The 14,285-nt window shown below is 47.5% G+C and overlaps 6 protein-coding genes across 6 annotated transcripts; 3 read left to right on the forward strand and 3 right to left on the reverse strand.

Annotated features, from left to right (window-relative positions):
• Positions 1-1,955: 1,955 nt before the first annotated feature.
• On the reverse strand, positions 1,956-2,854 carry GGS25DRAFT_516677 (import inner membrane translocase subunit tim-21, mitochondrial; the record flags this gene model as incomplete). Its single annotated transcript, XM_049263245.1, has 4 exons — positions 1,956-2,150; positions 2,202-2,256; positions 2,324-2,508; positions 2,570-2,854. The coding sequence occupies 4 exons, from the start codon at positions 2,852-2,854 to the stop codon at positions 1,956-1,958; spliced, it is 720 nt and encodes a 239-aa protein (XP_049121153.1).
• Positions 2,855-3,231: 377 nt separating this feature from the next.
• On the forward strand, positions 3,232-5,402 carry GGS25DRAFT_469050 (ArfGap-domain-containing protein). The gene is made up of 4 exons (XM_049259119.1): positions 3,232-3,449; positions 3,536-3,671; positions 3,734-4,648; positions 4,707-5,402. Exons 1-4 carry the CDS (start codon positions 3,378-3,380, stop codon positions 5,045-5,047), a joined length of 1,464 nt encoding a protein of 487 aa, XP_049121154.1. The 5' UTR covers positions 3,232-3,377; the 3' UTR covers positions 5,048-5,402.
• A 192-nt stretch (positions 5,403-5,594) lies between these two features.
• Positions 5,595-6,140, forward strand: GGS25DRAFT_18572 (uncharacterized protein). The gene has a single exon (XM_049256669.1). It carries the CDS (start codon positions 5,627-5,629, stop codon positions 5,921-5,923), a length of 297 nt encoding a protein of 98 aa, XP_049121155.1. The 5' UTR covers positions 5,595-5,626; the 3' UTR covers positions 5,924-6,140.
• On the reverse strand, positions 5,684-8,180 carry GGS25DRAFT_469052 (Ribokinase-like protein). The gene is made up of 2 exons (XM_049259120.1): positions 7,669-8,180; positions 5,684-7,261 (listed from the first exon to the last, which is right to left on the reverse strand). Exons 1-2 carry the CDS (start codon positions 7,781-7,783, stop codon positions 6,105-6,107), a joined length of 1,272 nt encoding a protein of 423 aa, XP_049121156.1. The 5' UTR covers positions 7,784-8,180; the 3' UTR covers positions 5,684-6,104.
• Positions 8,181-8,327: 147 nt separating this feature from the next.
• GGS25DRAFT_469055 (adenylate cyclase associated N terminal-domain-containing protein) lies at positions 8,328-11,021 on the forward strand. The gene is made up of 4 exons (XM_049259121.1): positions 8,328-8,815; positions 8,959-9,567; positions 9,624-10,140; positions 10,209-11,021. Exons 1-4 carry the CDS (start codon positions 8,772-8,774, stop codon positions 10,650-10,652), a joined length of 1,614 nt encoding a protein of 537 aa, XP_049121157.1. The 5' UTR covers positions 8,328-8,771; the 3' UTR covers positions 10,653-11,021.
• Positions 11,022-11,718: 697 nt separating this feature from the next.
• On the reverse strand, positions 11,719-14,043 carry GGS25DRAFT_18660 (acyltransferase ChoActase/COT/CPT). The gene is made up of 4 exons (XM_049256680.1): positions 13,872-14,043; positions 13,751-13,802; positions 12,004-13,666; positions 11,719-11,933 (listed from the first exon to the last, which is right to left on the reverse strand). The coding sequence occupies exons 1-4, from the start codon at positions 13,947-13,949 to the stop codon at positions 11,807-11,809; spliced, it is 1,920 nt and encodes a 639-aa protein (XP_049121158.1). The 5' UTR covers positions 13,950-14,043; the 3' UTR covers positions 11,719-11,806.
• Between the last annotated feature and the right edge of the window lie 242 nt (positions 14,044-14,285).

Consider the following 14,285-nt stretch of genomic DNA (forward strand, 5'->3'; position numbering starts at 1 on the left):
GTATATGTTGAGAGGTAGCTTTGAACATAACGAGAAATTGAAATTTCCAATCTTTTTGTATCCTAGCGATATCTATGATACCAGTCGGTTTATTACCTAGTAGACATAGGATCTCTTTCTTCAGCCAAAGTGAATCATACCTGGTAACATATAAACTAATAAGTACGGGAGAAGAGTCACATGTGGGTTATAGCCGTTTATGGGGAAGTGGAAACCATCTCACCCCATCTAACATTATGGTATCCTTTCTACTGTCTACCTAGCCAAGGGCCAACTAATCCCCAATAACCTGGTTGTGGATCCACTTACTGGGTATCGATAGTTGAAATAAATCGTATTTGATGCTGTCGTAAGAGCTAGTTTACTAGGTACTCATCCTGAGTGAAAGTCATGAATGATAACCAGCACGGTTTCCATAGTTAAGTAAATACTGGATCTACCTACCATTGTACCTATCTAGTATATTGTTTGGTACCTAGGTAGTTTGAGGCAAGTATAGCCCCTTTTCTTATAAGATTTGAAAGTCGAAGTATCTACCAGGAGTCTTCCGGGGACTGGTTTTCATAAGAATGCCAAGAAATGATTAAGGGGCCAAGAAGTGAAAGGGGGTTGAACTCATCTAGCCCTGGCCATTGAATAGGTGATCTTCTTGAGTGTTCACCCAGTGCGTAGGAGGCATAGGCGTTGATAATCCATACAAAATGGCTAATATGAGCGCGGCTCTCGTGTCAAACTATCCTATTCGTTGGATAATATTTAATGTTATTCTCTCCTTAGCTGCTGGTCAGCAGAGCACACGATGTATATATATCAGGGGATGACTCAACTCCCCCCTTTTTTAGAATATCATTCAAGGTACCTACCTAGGCGTTAATACAGTTATCGTTCCCAATGTAATTCCTGGCTTCTATCTAGCTACCGAGATACTACTGTAGACTTTCTGTCACCTAACTCAAGACCTTAAAAGTTGAATGTTGCAGGTGTCCGAGGCACCATAGGCTCCACTGGGGCCATATGGGTCATATGGCCATATATTGGCACTCCGCCAGAGTAGTCAGGAATAAGCCAAGCTTTCTTCCTTCTATCTTCCTTCTTCTTAGTGGCAGTTTTGCTGCAATATTGAATCACGGGACAGGTCCTGACATTTAGATGTACAACTCGAGGAAAGTCCCCTAAACCATCCTCTCATTCAATTCGTGGATCACCCGTCAAGGGTCCACTCAGGGGCTAGCTAAGGCAGAGAAGGCTATATGGGGAGCTCGCCAGAACGAAGAGGACTACATAGATATATGTAGGACCCGTAGTCTCTAACCTAGAGGGATTCTAGAGATCACTGCACAGCAATTATATTGTTCTGTCTTCCAGAATCCATCTCTTGACATCGCTACTCGAAAGCTCGGAAGTGAAGTTTGGGAGTAGCTGATTTGCCCATTAGGGGGAATCCCCACTCAATTTTCAAGGAACAGTCGGAAATGCCCCCTTTGGTAGACCTTCACTGATCCATAGCTTGTTCACGTGTACACGAAATGTTAGGGGCTATGTTATGGTTAATAATAGGTATAGGTAATGGCAGGGTATTTTATATGAGAGATACGGAACACATTGTAGTGTCTGATACTCCAACATCAAGTTTCGTTACCTAAGTGGAGTCGGCCGAAAGGGGACTATAGGCATCTTCAGTGGTTCCAAGAGGATCATCCCGCCCTTCTATTATGAAATTGACATTGAGCTGGCTAATTAGGTACCTATTAGATACCTAACCTAAGGAGGTGCGTGATAAGGATGTATTAGACACATAGAATTACAGTCCTCCAACAACCAGAATCAAGCGATATCTTCGCTATCTAGGTGACCTCGGAAGTTACTCATCAAAGACTAAGCAGCCGGTTTTTCAAGTGCATGTATGTCCATGTTGATGACTTGTAAGTTTGTCCCTGTGAGGAGCAGTCTGACGGTCAGTTCCACTTCACTCCAAATAGTTTAAACTTCTTAGTATCTCCGTCAGATTTTGACTTGGCATTGGCATTTTCCAAGTAAATTTTTGGATGGCCCTTGACGTCGAGGATAAGGTATTTATACTCGAATTCGTCATGATTAACACGCTTGACTAGGTGCATGCGTACAAGTCCCTCGTTCAACGGTCCCTCAACCTATGTACTTGTTAGATATATCGAGGTTCACGTATAAAAGTCTGGACCCACATGGAATTGTATTATCATATGTTCGTTGCCTTGAGCATCCGTATTCATCGTCGCGCTGTGACGGATTAGTAGGGACATGAGTTTGAATACCCGGGTAGGTATGTTGATCAAGTGGACTGTACCTAATTGGACGGGCACGGCGCCATTTATTCAAGGTCGCATCACCGTGTGCTATGATTTTCTTGCTATCGCCAAGGATTGCGATGCATTCCGGATCCTTCTTGATTCGGTTGACGGCTCGATTGAAATAGGCCGTTTTGCTATCGGGAGAGAAGACTTCCTGATAGAGAAAGTACCCAACGCCTCCCTACTCAATGGCACCTTAGCGTACTGTGCATTCATGGAAGCGATCGATAAGGTGAAGTTACCGTCATGACCAAGCCGACTATGACAAGACCAAAATTGAAGGTCTGTTGTGTAGTACGCCATGCCTTCTCCGTAGTAGATAGGTCTTGCCATGGCACGAAACCAGTGTCGTTGAATGGCGTAACTGCCTTTCTCTTGGAGGTAGATGAGGGAGATGAGGCAGATGAGTTAATCTTTATCCCACGATGGTGAATGGCATAATAGCCATGACGAACAACGACAGGATGTAGTCGTGAAATAATAGCAATAGCGCTTGAAGGCCGGGATATGGGGGATGTGAGCTTCATTACGGTGTCATGAAGTCCATCGGAGCTGACTATATCGATCTTTGATCGTATACGGTAAGGCTCAGCCTTACACTTAGAATCCTTGTTTGCGCTTTTGAAGTTTTCGGCGGTTGTGCGATTGAAGGGAATAAATGGAGTTGAATGGAGTTGATTGAAGCTTCAATCAAATGCATGGATGATAATGTGGGGAGCTGTACCTACGTGACAAGGGGCTGAGGGCCAGTAGATAGTAACGGATAAGGCGTCATGGCAGCCTTAGCACGACTACACGCTAAGCCCATACTTGGTCTAGCGTATCAATTAAGAGATATGAAGTGGGTCCTTTGACATATCTTTTGATGTGGCTTTTTTGGCGAAATGTGGCCGAACTTCCAACTCCTGACTCGATTTGTTCAATTTCCAAGTTTAACAACCTTGACTTGATTTTTAACAACCTCCCCGGGATTCTTTCCTCCCCTACCCCTATTCACATTCGCGAATTGCATTCATATTTTAGATATATCGACATATCCAATCTAGCAAGATGAGTGTGCTTGCGACTAAGCAACAGTCGCAGAAGATCTTTGAGAAATTGAAGACCAAGCCTGCGAATAGGGTGCGTGATAATCCACTGGATCCGCGAACGCGTCCATACCAAGAAAGAAATAAGGAAGATGACTAACATTGTCTATCATATATAAGATATGCTTTGACTGCGGGCAGAAGAATCCTACGTGGACCTCCGTGCCATTTGGCATCTACCTATGTCTCGACTGCTCCTCTAACCACCGAAACCTCGGTGTCCACATCTCCTTTGTTCGCTCCACCAACCTTGATCGTACGCCACTCTACCAAGTCTACCTACCTTCTACACCCACCTAGCGCTAATACTATATCTAGAGTGGCAATGGGATCAGCTACGCGTTATGAAAGTTGGCGGCAATGAATCCGCCACTAAGTACTTTCGCGCAAATGGCGGTAGCGCTGCCCTTGCTAGCAAGGACCCGAAGACCAAGTACCAATCCAATGTAGCGACCAAGTACAAGGATGAGCTTAAGAAGCGCGCCGCCCGAGACGCTCTTGAGTACCCCGAAGAGGTTGTTGTCACTGACGTACCTGGCGATGGCGCTGAGGGGTCTGCAACCCCGGCGAGCGAACCGAGTGATGACTTCTTTTCTTCTTGGGATAAGCCATCCATCAAGAGACCCACACCGCCTATTTCGCGAACTAACACACCGCCCGTTGTCGGTCGAACTGCGTCTCCATTCCTCAACGCTAATGCCAATGGCAAGGAGATCTCGAGATCTTCGTCTCCTCTAGCCAAGTCGGACTCTGCCAATGATGCCAAACCTGCCGCCAGTCGTACTACTACTTCCGCTGCACTTCGGAAGACAAACACGGGGCCTCGCAAAGCCAATGTCTTGGGCGCAAAGAAAACTACTACCAAGCTCGGAGCAAAGAAGGTCACTGGAGATATTATCGACTTTGACGAGGCGGAGAAAAAGGCTAAGGAAGAGGCCGAACGAATTGCGAAACTAGGTTACGATCCTGAGGCTGAAGAGGCCGAAGCTAAGCAGACAACCACAACCAAAACTGAAGCCTCTAACGTAGTTTCACCGACGCCAGTGAGCCCGCGTGGCTATGGATCTGGTCATTCACGTGAAAAGTCCGCCGCTGAGGTCGAGCGATTAGGTATGGGTTTCGGAAGGCTAGGATTTGGACAAGTTGGAGGTGGCAAGGCCGCCGCCAGCTCCGCGCCCAAGAAGAATGCTGGCGGATTTGGTTCAGTCGGTCCTGTTAAATCGACTTCTGAAGGTAAGTCCTTGACACTGCCAGCTGAATATCCATAATGTTTTACTAAATTGTGAGATAGAAAACGAAGAGCGCTATGCGCGAAACAAGTTCGGAACCCAAAAGGGAATTTCTTCGGACGAATTCTTCGGAAAGGGTGCGTTCGACCCCAATTCCCAGGCCGAGGCCAAGACCCGCCTGCAAGGATTCGAGGGTGCCACCTCCATCTCGTCGAACGCTTACTTCGGTCGACCCGAAGACGAAGATCCAGCGGATGACTACGGCGATCTCGAATCCGCTGCCAAGGATTTTATTCGAAAATTCGGCATCACTGCCGGCGATGACCTCGACAACCTCACAAGCGCATTGGGTGAAGGTGCTACCAGACTGCAAGGTGCCATCCGAAACTACCTCAATGGTTAAACCAGGTAGAAATGGTTATATAGAGCACCCCACTGGTGGGATGGGAGGAAAGTTGTCAATGACTTATCCCCCCCAATTTGACAGTCCTACGGTTGTTGGGACAAGCTGGCTGAGCTGTATAAGCCTGATACTAGGCAATTGAACACAATACACATGAGACAAGATGCGACGAACGGTATAGGGGTTACCATGATAAACAACGACGGCTGTGTTTGGCCTACGATTCGGGACGTCTAGAATAATTGGCGTGGTACGCGTAGTACCTAATAAAAACGATTATACATATATTTACCTACCTAGATGATGACATCGGAAGTAGGATATGTTTCTCCAAGATTCGATTTGTAGATGTGTATACCTAGTAGTAAACAAATACGGAGCGGTGATGTAGGTACGAATGAGGATTATCTTAACTAACCTAGGTAAGTTAGGCTTTGCGAAAACACGTGATACCCCTTACGGGCAAACAGCCAACGATCCTCCTTGCCCCCTTTTTTTCTCCTTTGACTTTTTCCCTTCGTTCGCTTTTTTACTAGGGGGGTAATCAGGTAGGTTGGGTAACACTAGTCTTCAAGTTCGATGAATTATCGAATATCAATAACTATGTCTGTCTTTGTCTGTCTGTCTGTCTGTCTACTACGACCAACCTACAACCCCAACAACAATAACAACGACGATTATAGCAACAGCATGCAACATCTCATGATAAAATATTTCAATAAAATTTCAATTCACCGCGTCTTAGCCGTGACCAGAGACCTTGTTGTCTATAACCATTATTACCAAGTCCCCGTTACCTGTGGTGTGTTTGTGTGTATGCTATTTCTTTCATCAGTGTCATATCCTCCTTTTTGGATTGCAAACAGGATTCGATAAGAGAATCAAATCAAAACCAGGAATAGAAATAACCCGCCCACCCGCACTTCCGTAAGGGGGGGTAAGGAAATATTAGTAGGTAGTAAGTAGGTACCCTTCATCAGTAATTAAACCCTCCAAATTTTAGTCTCGCTTTGGGAGTATTCCTATTCCTCTTCCTCATCCTCCTTTTTGTCACAGCCTATCTTTCACTAAAGGCTAGCCTGCTCTTGAACTCTTCGAACCTCTTGTTGACATTGACACCGTTCCACGTCTCCTCTCCATCTTCGTCTTTCCCAAGCGTCGGTGTGCCAACTTGCTCTATTGCAAAACTCGCAGCGACGGATCCCCACGCAGCGGCTTCTTCGAGGTTTTTGCCCCTAGCTAGTGCGACGGCCAGCCCGCCTAGGAACGTGTTGCCGCCGCCAGTCGGGTCGACGACTTTCTCCGGTTCCGTGTGATACGCGGGGATCCAACGCTCGACGCCAGGATCGACCTCAATCTCCTCCCGAGCAATGCTGCCTTCGGGATCTTGGAGGAGCCCAGCAAAAAGGGCTTCCATGTCGGTGTCAGGCCGCAAGCCCCCGTGTAGGAAAGCGGATGGCTTCTTGCTTCGGGGCACTGAAGGTCGCGTCTTGCGCTTGCGACCGCCATTGCGCGCGAGATAGCACCCTTTCTCTCCAGCGCGGACTACAATGGCGAAAGATTGCAGGGGCATCGAACCCAACAGCTGCTCACATGCGCGCTCGATTGCTTTTGTGCTGATTTCACCTGTGTCCGGATCCAGACCAGAGTCACCCATAAACCCTGCTAGTTCGGCATGGTTTGGGCTAATGATGTCAATCAAAGGTAAGGTGTTGGTACAGTTGAGCAACTCGTCTGGAGTACAAAGATCCGGCACGGGCTCCCAAATGAAGATAGGTTTGGGAAGGGCCCCACCATCTGGTCCAGAGAGCCCACTTCGGCGGGCCTTGATCTCTGTGACGAGCTCACGACAGCGAGTAGGGGAGCAGATGAGGTGGAAAGAGCGAGAAGTAAGAAGAGATGTGGATAGATCCTCAGCCGTAAGTCGTTTCTTGGGGGTCAAGTAGCGGAAAGCACGGTTCTGATGAGCATCGTAACCATTCCAGCCATGAGTTGTGAGGCGATCTGGCGTGGGTCGGATGATTACCGAAGTATCCCAAGTGGACACAAGTTCTTCGAGGGCAGGTGGGAAATCGGAACCCTTATCGATGATCCACCCGACGGAGCGGGAGAGAGGCGGCGGGGAGAAAAGCCGGGCGCCCAGTGCCGAATAGGTGCCGGCGCCACCAAGGATATCTTTCACGGGCGGCGTCGGAGGCAGGTACTCGATTTCATCTAAAATCTGTTATTAACCGAATTGCACTGATATACTAATAATTGTCTAGCTCATTTCAATAGCATGTGATGGTATGTCGAGGCGGTGAGTGTTCAAACAATAGTATTGGGATAACTATGGTCGAAAATGCAAAATATCAAGTAGGCATGTATCAAACAAGTCAAGTAGGTAGCTTCAAGTCTATCTACGATCGAATTTGATTGTATTTTCTTTGTTCCCTTAGTGTTTGATTGCCATCATCCGCCAAGTTGGCAACGGTGGGTGAGTGACAGATCAAGCCCAATAAGGAAACAAAAACGAAATAGTTCATAGGTTGGTTGGGACGAACAAGATGGGGTCTCGAGAAAATAGGACGCACGAGAACACACAAAAAAAAGGAAAGAAAGGGAAATAAATTGTAACATACCGATGATGAACATGCCCAATGTGACAAAGTCAATCTCATGAGGACTTGAAGCTTCATGAGAAGCTTCATCGGCATCCTCAGATTTGGGTGTATGTTGGGTATCCTGGGCATCCATCGTCACTTATTTGATTTCCTTCTTTCAGATCTCATAGACCAGCTGTTTGGAGTCATGTCATATCATATATCATACGGTGTAAAAGTAGATTTGAGATTTGGAGGTGCATGAATTCCCCCCCCTAGACCGCTCTCTCGAAATACGTGGGTAGCTACTAGGTAGATTTGCATGTGTGTGTGTCGTAGCAACGAAGTTAGGTACTAGTCAAGTAGTTAAGTAGGGGAAGACCAAAAAAAGAGGGCTGCACTGCAGGTCTGAGATGACGTTGTACCTTATATGTACCTAGCCAAAAAAGCTTCTAATGTTTGATAAATGTTTTTGATAGGTGAAAATGGGTTATCAGGCTGAAGCTGGTACTATATGTATCATAATGTATGTAGCCTCACTCTTCCATTTTAAGCTTTCCTGTTAACTAAGTCATATACCCAAATATGCCTAATTTCAGGTACCTACCTCCTGGTAGCTTACCTATAATTTTTATTCGTTTTGAGTTTTGGAGGCTTGATGTCTGTAACAAGGCAATAAGCCAATCAGTGTCACTGATGCACGGACCGATTTGCGACTAAACTTTACGTACCCTAACCTAGGTACCTAGTAGGCAGTACTAGGTACTAGTTATCATACAAGCCGTTAATTCAATTCCTAACATCTGATCAAACACCTGGAATTTCCTAAGCCTCGTTGTCGAATATCAACTTACGCTTCGTCATCAACAAAAACCCCCCCTCCTCCCCTTTACAGTCTTACTTAGGCATCAGCACTTATAACCAATTCATAAGTTAGCGCTTTGCAGTCGCCAGTCCTACCTGAGTACTTGATCTTTGTGCGTGTGTGTATGTGTGTGTGTTTCTATATCGAATAGAACGAATAGCATTGGGGCATTTTTTATTATTTCCCCCCCTAATTCCAATCATAGGCTCCAAAGATCGCCAGCCCAAAATTCGAAAAGACTCAAGCTACGAACCTCTCGCAAAGCCCAACTGCCAATATGGCGCAAAACAATATACATAACTTGGTCACCTTAATCAAGCGGTATGGATAACTCTACTTCAGCCTTTGCACATTATACTCCTATTACTTCAAAGCCGAGCTTCGATCTTCACAGCGCAACTAGCTCTCAACCAACTCCCACAAAATCAGCACAACCTCTTATACTAACCCCACTTCACCTATAGGCTAGAAGCTGCTACTACTCGCCTGGAAGATATTGCCTCGTCAACGATAGAGCTGCCTCAGGCTGTTCCCGCTCTCACAGCCACCGTCGCGACACCTTCTGATCCTTCAAGCTCAGCGAGCCTCACCCCCCAACATGCCGGCTCCACGCCAGCTCCCCCCGCGCCTAAGCATGTACCCCAAGAACCTTTGCCGGAATCTATTGAAGAATTCGATGTTTTTATCAACCAGTCTGTCGACAAGTATGTTAAGATCAGCAATGCTTTGGGCGGCTTGATCGCCGAACAAGCTTCGATGGTACTCCAAGGTTTCAAACAGCAGCGCCGGTTCCTGTTAATATCTACAAAAGCTAAGAAACCCGATATAAATGGATCCGGCGGGGTCATCTACCAGGAGCTTCTAAAACCCATCAATGAGGCTCTCATGGCCGTCGGCAACATTAAGGAGGCCAACCGCGGATCTGAGGTCTTTTCCCAGCTGAGCGCCGTCTCCGAAGGTATCATGGTACTAGCTTGGGTTACCGTAGACAACAAACCGTTTAAGCACGTCGAGGAGTCTCTAGGGTCGGCGCAATTCTTTGGTAACCGGGTACTTAAGGAACATAAGGATAAGTATGGCCGAATAGCCCCACGAACACATAATATCTCAGCACTGACTTTAAACATAGGGACCCCGAGCAGGTTGAATGGATTCAGGCTTTCTACCAAGTTTTCCGCGATCTCACCGACTACGTGAAGCAGTATTACCCCAATGGCATCCCCTGGAACCCGAGCGGGCAACCGGCAGCCGAGGTCGCCAATACAATAGATTCTACTCCGGCCGCCGGTGCTGGTGCTCCGCCGCCTCCTCCGCCGCCAGCTGCTGGTGGTGCCCCTCCTCCTCCACCTCCCGGCCCGCCCCCCGTTCTACAAATCAAAGAGCAAGCCGCGCCTTCTAAGCCCGAAGGTATAAGTGCTGTATTTAGCGAGCTGAACAAGGGCGAAAGCGTGACTAGAGGTCTACGTAAGGTTGACAAGTCAGAAATGACACACAAGAATCCTTCGCTAAGAGCTGGATCTACGGTCTCGGATCACGACTCGTCTTCTAGGGGTAAGAGTCCCGCGCCCGGGAAAAAGCCGAAGCCCGAGAGTATGCGCCTAAAGAAGCCACCCAAGAAGGAACTTGATGGTAACAAATGGATAATTGTAAGCGAGACTCATATACGCCATGATAGTTTATCATGGGTGGGAACTTGAAACTGATAGGATCACAGGAAAACTTTGAGAAAGCCCCCATACCTATTGAGATCGAGGCCGACATGACCCATTCGATTCTGATCAGTCGATGCAACCAAACGACCATCGTGATCAAGGGAAAGGCGAACGCTATCACTGTCGAGAACACGCAGCGTCTATCTATTGTCATCGATTCGCTTGTATCCACCGTCGACGTCGTTAAATCGTCTAACTTTGCGCTACAAGTTTTGGGCAACCTACCTACCATCCTACTTGACCAGCTCGACGGCGCCCAGATCTACCTAAGCAAGGAGAGCACTTCCACTCGCATATTCTCCAGCAAGTCTGCCGGCATCAACGTCAATGTCCTCTCCGGCCCCGAGGACGATTACAAGGAGATTCCGCTCCCCGGCCAGATCTGCTCGTACTTCGACGACGAGAAGGGTGATATGGTCAACGAGATTGTCGACCACGCTGGTTAATAAGCCAAGCTATTAATACCCATCCCCGCTGTAGAAATGTCCTTGTCTCGTGTAACCGGGTGTATATACCTCCACGGTCGCCGGGTGTGTTGGATTTACAGGCATAGAATCACTTCATCTCTCTACTTAGGGTTAGAAGTATAGGCCGGTGGAAGAATGGGTGGGTGGATGAGTGGACGAGTAGGTAACTAGGTGGATAAGAATCTTGAAAACTAGGACAGGTACTTAGGCGTGCTACTATTGCTGGCACCTTAGGACTATTTCCTATGCTGGTGGTGGTGGTGTTGGCGGTGGGTGTTGTTTTGCATCGCTTAGATAGCATTCGTATATCATCCAATAACCAAAAAGAAAACACGCATTTTCAAATAAGTGGCCAAGTTCTTATATGTATACGTAGGTCGGTTGCTAAGTGTTATACATATATCAGCTACCTACCTACGTATTCACGGATATGACCACCAAACACATCACAGGCACCGTAACAAGAACCCCCTAGTTATTCGCAAGAATCATTCTAAACTTGATCCAACGAATCCATGCATATATGTAAGATCGATAGAAATTGGGAGAAATCATTCCAACTCGAAGAAGTATTCCAAATCTTGCAATGATTTCTCTCAATTTCTATTATTAGTCTCACTCAAGTAGGTAGTAAGCATGGATTCGTTCGTGCCTCAATGAACACAATTATTCTTACATAACTAGGTAACTAACCCAGAAGGTCATCTTTTGAAATCTTGGAATTCTTTTCTATGAAAATCTACCCAAGCTACCTGGTATCAGGTATGCATGCAGGTGCCTAGGTACATTAGATACCTACATGTTCCACCCCGTCAAAACACCGAGTTTTTCATGCTCTCTACGATTCTAGCAAAAAAAAATAAAAGAAGCAGTAGTCGAGGTAGATTTTTAAGAAAAGAGAATATGGCTTGCGCCGATAACGAGGAAGGTTGGTATAGATGGGTATGTACTAGGTAGGGTACGCAGGTAGATAGGTATGCATGGATAAAGATGTCATTCCCTCTCTTCCTCACGTCTTTCTCTCTTCTTTTAGCCCTTGAGGCACCACCGATATCTAGGAACACATCGTGAGGAGTTAGGGTGCGGAAGGAGGGATATTCTAGAATAAGCACGGGGCGTGAAGCATGAGAAAATTATAGCTTCGCCTTGGGCGGCTCGATGGTGGGGAGAAGGAGGTCGCGGATTTCGTTGGCCGCTTCGTTGATGTAGTAGCTCATCTTCTGGCTACCGAGGCCCTTGGATACGATGTTGAAGTTCAGGCTAGAATCGACGTATTAGTATTTTTGCTCTTTTGAAAATGCAAAACATAAGGAAGGAAGGGAGAGCTTACCTGTTCTCATTAATCATATATGCGATACCGAACCCATCATCAATAACCTGGCTCCAACCATATCCGTTGAAGTATTCGGAACTCAGCTGACTCGTAGACAGGAACCAAGAGCTGCTGTACCCGAAGGCCGGGTCCTTATAGATAGCGGGCAAGTCCTCGCCGGGCTCGAGCAGCTTCTTAAGGCCGAAGAGGTGACGGTCAACACCCTTGCCATCAGACGCGGCACCGATGTACTCGATGTGGGCGTTGATCGCCTTGCGGAACAGGTCCACGCGGTTATCGTCAGCCACTTCCGCGTCTGCCATCGCGTTGCAGAAGGCCACGCTCTCGTCGGACACCGTGCGACACGTCTCGGTGCGGCCCTGTTGGAAGCGTCTCGTTGCGGCTGACTCGTAAGTAGGTCTGTTCTTGCCAAACATCTTGTGGTATGCCAGCTGGATCACCATCTGCACATAGGCGTCTGGCGAGCACTTGAATTTCTTGATAAGGCCTTTGCCGTAGGCCTGGTAGGCCTGCACCGCAAGCTCGTGCTTGGCGATGACCTCGTTGAAGTCCTTGATAGCGCGGTCAATCTCCTTCTGTACCTCCTTGGTAACCTCGAAGTTGATTGCAACGGGCTCAGGTAGGTTAGGTCGCACGGAGGGGTCGCTGAAGTCCAACTTGTTTCCGAAGATGACATCGTTGACGTAGTCATTCAGGCGGTGCGTGGGCGTGCCGTCCATCATGCTGTGTTCGCCCAGGAAGCCGGAGGTGCCATTGTCATTCACGATGAATTGCAAAGGCTTGTCGTTCCACCGGTTCTGGCCATCACCATGCCAGTACTGATGCGCCCGTTCCTCCAGGGTCACCGGCGTAGCATCATCTAAACAGACGACGAAAGAAGCAGATTCGATGGCCTCGAGCGCTGCCTTGTTCTTGGGAGAGGCGTTTAGCAGGACCTGGCGCGCATCTGTCCAGATATCACGGTTTTCGGAGGCGAGAGCGCCTACAGCGGGCACAGGCTGCGCAATTTCATAAATGCGCTTAAACTGCGACTCGAGCTCGGACGTGTTGAGCTGCTTGCCATCAACCTCGTGGGCGACCTTGAAGAATTGGTTCTTTCGGACAACGACAATGTGTTTGTTGTCCTTGGGGTCGTACTTGATTGGGTGGTCGGCCGGTTTCGCCGGTACTCGACTAGCATTGAACATCCACTTGTAGCTATCCATGCAGATTGGCAGTCTCTTCATGTACTCTGGCTCAAGAGAGCCAGTGTCCACCTGCTTCTTAAACTCGAGCGCCGCGGTTGTTAAAGCGGCGGCGCGTTTCGCGGGGTTCCGCCGGCGACGATCATCTCGGTGTGAATAAAAGTAGCTGACATAAGGAACCACGGGGTCTCGATAGCTCAAATATGCTGCATCGTTCCACCACTCATGAATCCAGTTCTTTATTTCGGGGTTTTCCCGCCGCGCAATTAGCTTCTCTTGTAGTTTTCGACCTGCGCCTCCAGGTTTTATGAATTCGTCTACGGCCTTTTTGCTTGCGGCATACTCGCTGGAGCTTAATAGAGGATGTAAACTCTTTATGTAACGGGCGGCAGTTTCTTCGAGGGTCGGGACAGGTAATCGAGGAAGGGAATCCTGGAAACGAAGCATTGCGCCTTTAGACTTGTCTTCCACATATCCTATATAAATAGCAATAATACGCTTTTATTAGTTATCTGGACATTGTACATCGTGTTCTCTGGTATTTTTGATTGTATGCTAACCTGTGGGGAGGGAGCTGTTGCTCCGTGTCGTTGCCGGCGCCATCAATAAGTTCTATGGATTCAGAATCAGCTTTGCGCTATTATTTCGGTATTCGGAGCTCAAAGGGCAAAGGGAGCGCACCTTGGATGTTATAGCTTGCTTTAGAGGAATTCGAAGAGCGGTACTTTGTGTCCGACTCTTTGCTAACAAACTCAACATCACAATGGTTCTTGTCTCTGACAAGATTGGTTTTTACTAAAAGGGAAAAATAAATAAGCCCTGGTGGTCAGAACAACAGCCGGTCCAAGTTGTAGTAGCACTGTGAAATGAACCGCGGTATGTTGCGATATGTGGTCCTTTGTAAATAGCCCTGGAGCCCTTGAAGATGAAGTGTGGGAACTCTTGGCTCAAGTGAGTAAAGCCGTTAACCCGCAACCATTTCTTAGTATGCCCAGTGCTAAGGTTAACAAAAGGTGTCGGCAGTGTGTCCGGTACCATGCAAGCTTCAGCTGGTGCATCTGAATTAAAGGTGGGCTTTGCTTCGGCTCACAGATC

Source organism: Hypoxylon fragiforme (assembly GCF_022984875.1).
Source record: "Hypoxylon fragiforme strain CBS 206.31 chromosome Unknown GGS25scaffold_1, whole genome shotgun sequence".
Classification (NCBI taxonomy): domain Eukaryota; kingdom Fungi; phylum Ascomycota; class Sordariomycetes; order Xylariales; family Hypoxylaceae; genus Hypoxylon; species Hypoxylon fragiforme.

Coding starts and splice junctions, on each gene's coding strand:
- GGS25DRAFT_18660 (XM_049256680.1), bottom strand. CDS start 13,949: ATGTTGAGTTTGTTAGCAAAGAGTCGGACACAAAGTACCGCTCTTCGA. Junction 13,803..13,871: donor AGCAAGCTATAACATCCAAG/GTGCGCTCCCTT, acceptor CTGAATCCATAG/AACTTATTGATGGCGCCGGC. Junction 11,934..12,003: donor TATATGATTAATGAGAACAG/GTAAGCTCTCCC, acceptor CGTCGATTCTAG/CCTGAACTTCAACATCGTAT.
- GGS25DRAFT_18572 (XM_049256669.1), top strand. CDS start 5,627: ATGAATTATCGAATATCAATAACTATGTCTGTCTTTGTCTGTCTGTCT.
- GGS25DRAFT_469055 (XM_049259121.1), top strand. CDS start 8,772: ATGGCGCAAAACAATATACATAACTTGGTCACCTTAATCAAGCG. Junction 9,568..9,623: donor CTTAAGGAACATAAGGATAA/GTATGGCCGAAT, acceptor CTTTAAACATAG/GGACCCCGAGCAGGTTGAAT. Junction 10,141..10,208: donor ATGGTAACAAATGGATAATT/GTAAGCGAGACT, acceptor ATAGGATCACAG/GAAAACTTTGAGAAAGCCCC.
- GGS25DRAFT_469052 (XM_049259120.1), bottom strand. CDS start 7,783: ATGGATGCCCAGGATACCCAACATACACCCAAATCTGAGGATGCCGAT. Junction 7,262..7,668: donor ATTGGGCATGTTCATCATCG/GTATGTTACAAT, acceptor AACAGATTTTAG/ATGAAATCGAGTACCTGCCT.
- GGS25DRAFT_469050 (XM_049259119.1), top strand. CDS start 3,378: ATGAGTGTGCTTGCGACTAAGCAACAGTCGCAGAAGATCTTTGAGAAA. Junction 3,672..3,733: donor TCGCTCCACCAACCTTGATC/GTACGCCACTCT, acceptor TACTATATCTAG/AGTGGCAATGGGATCAGCTA. Junction 4,649..4,706: donor TGTTAAATCGACTTCTGAAG/GTAAGTCCTTGA, acceptor ATTGTGAGATAG/AAAACGAAGAGCGCTATGCG.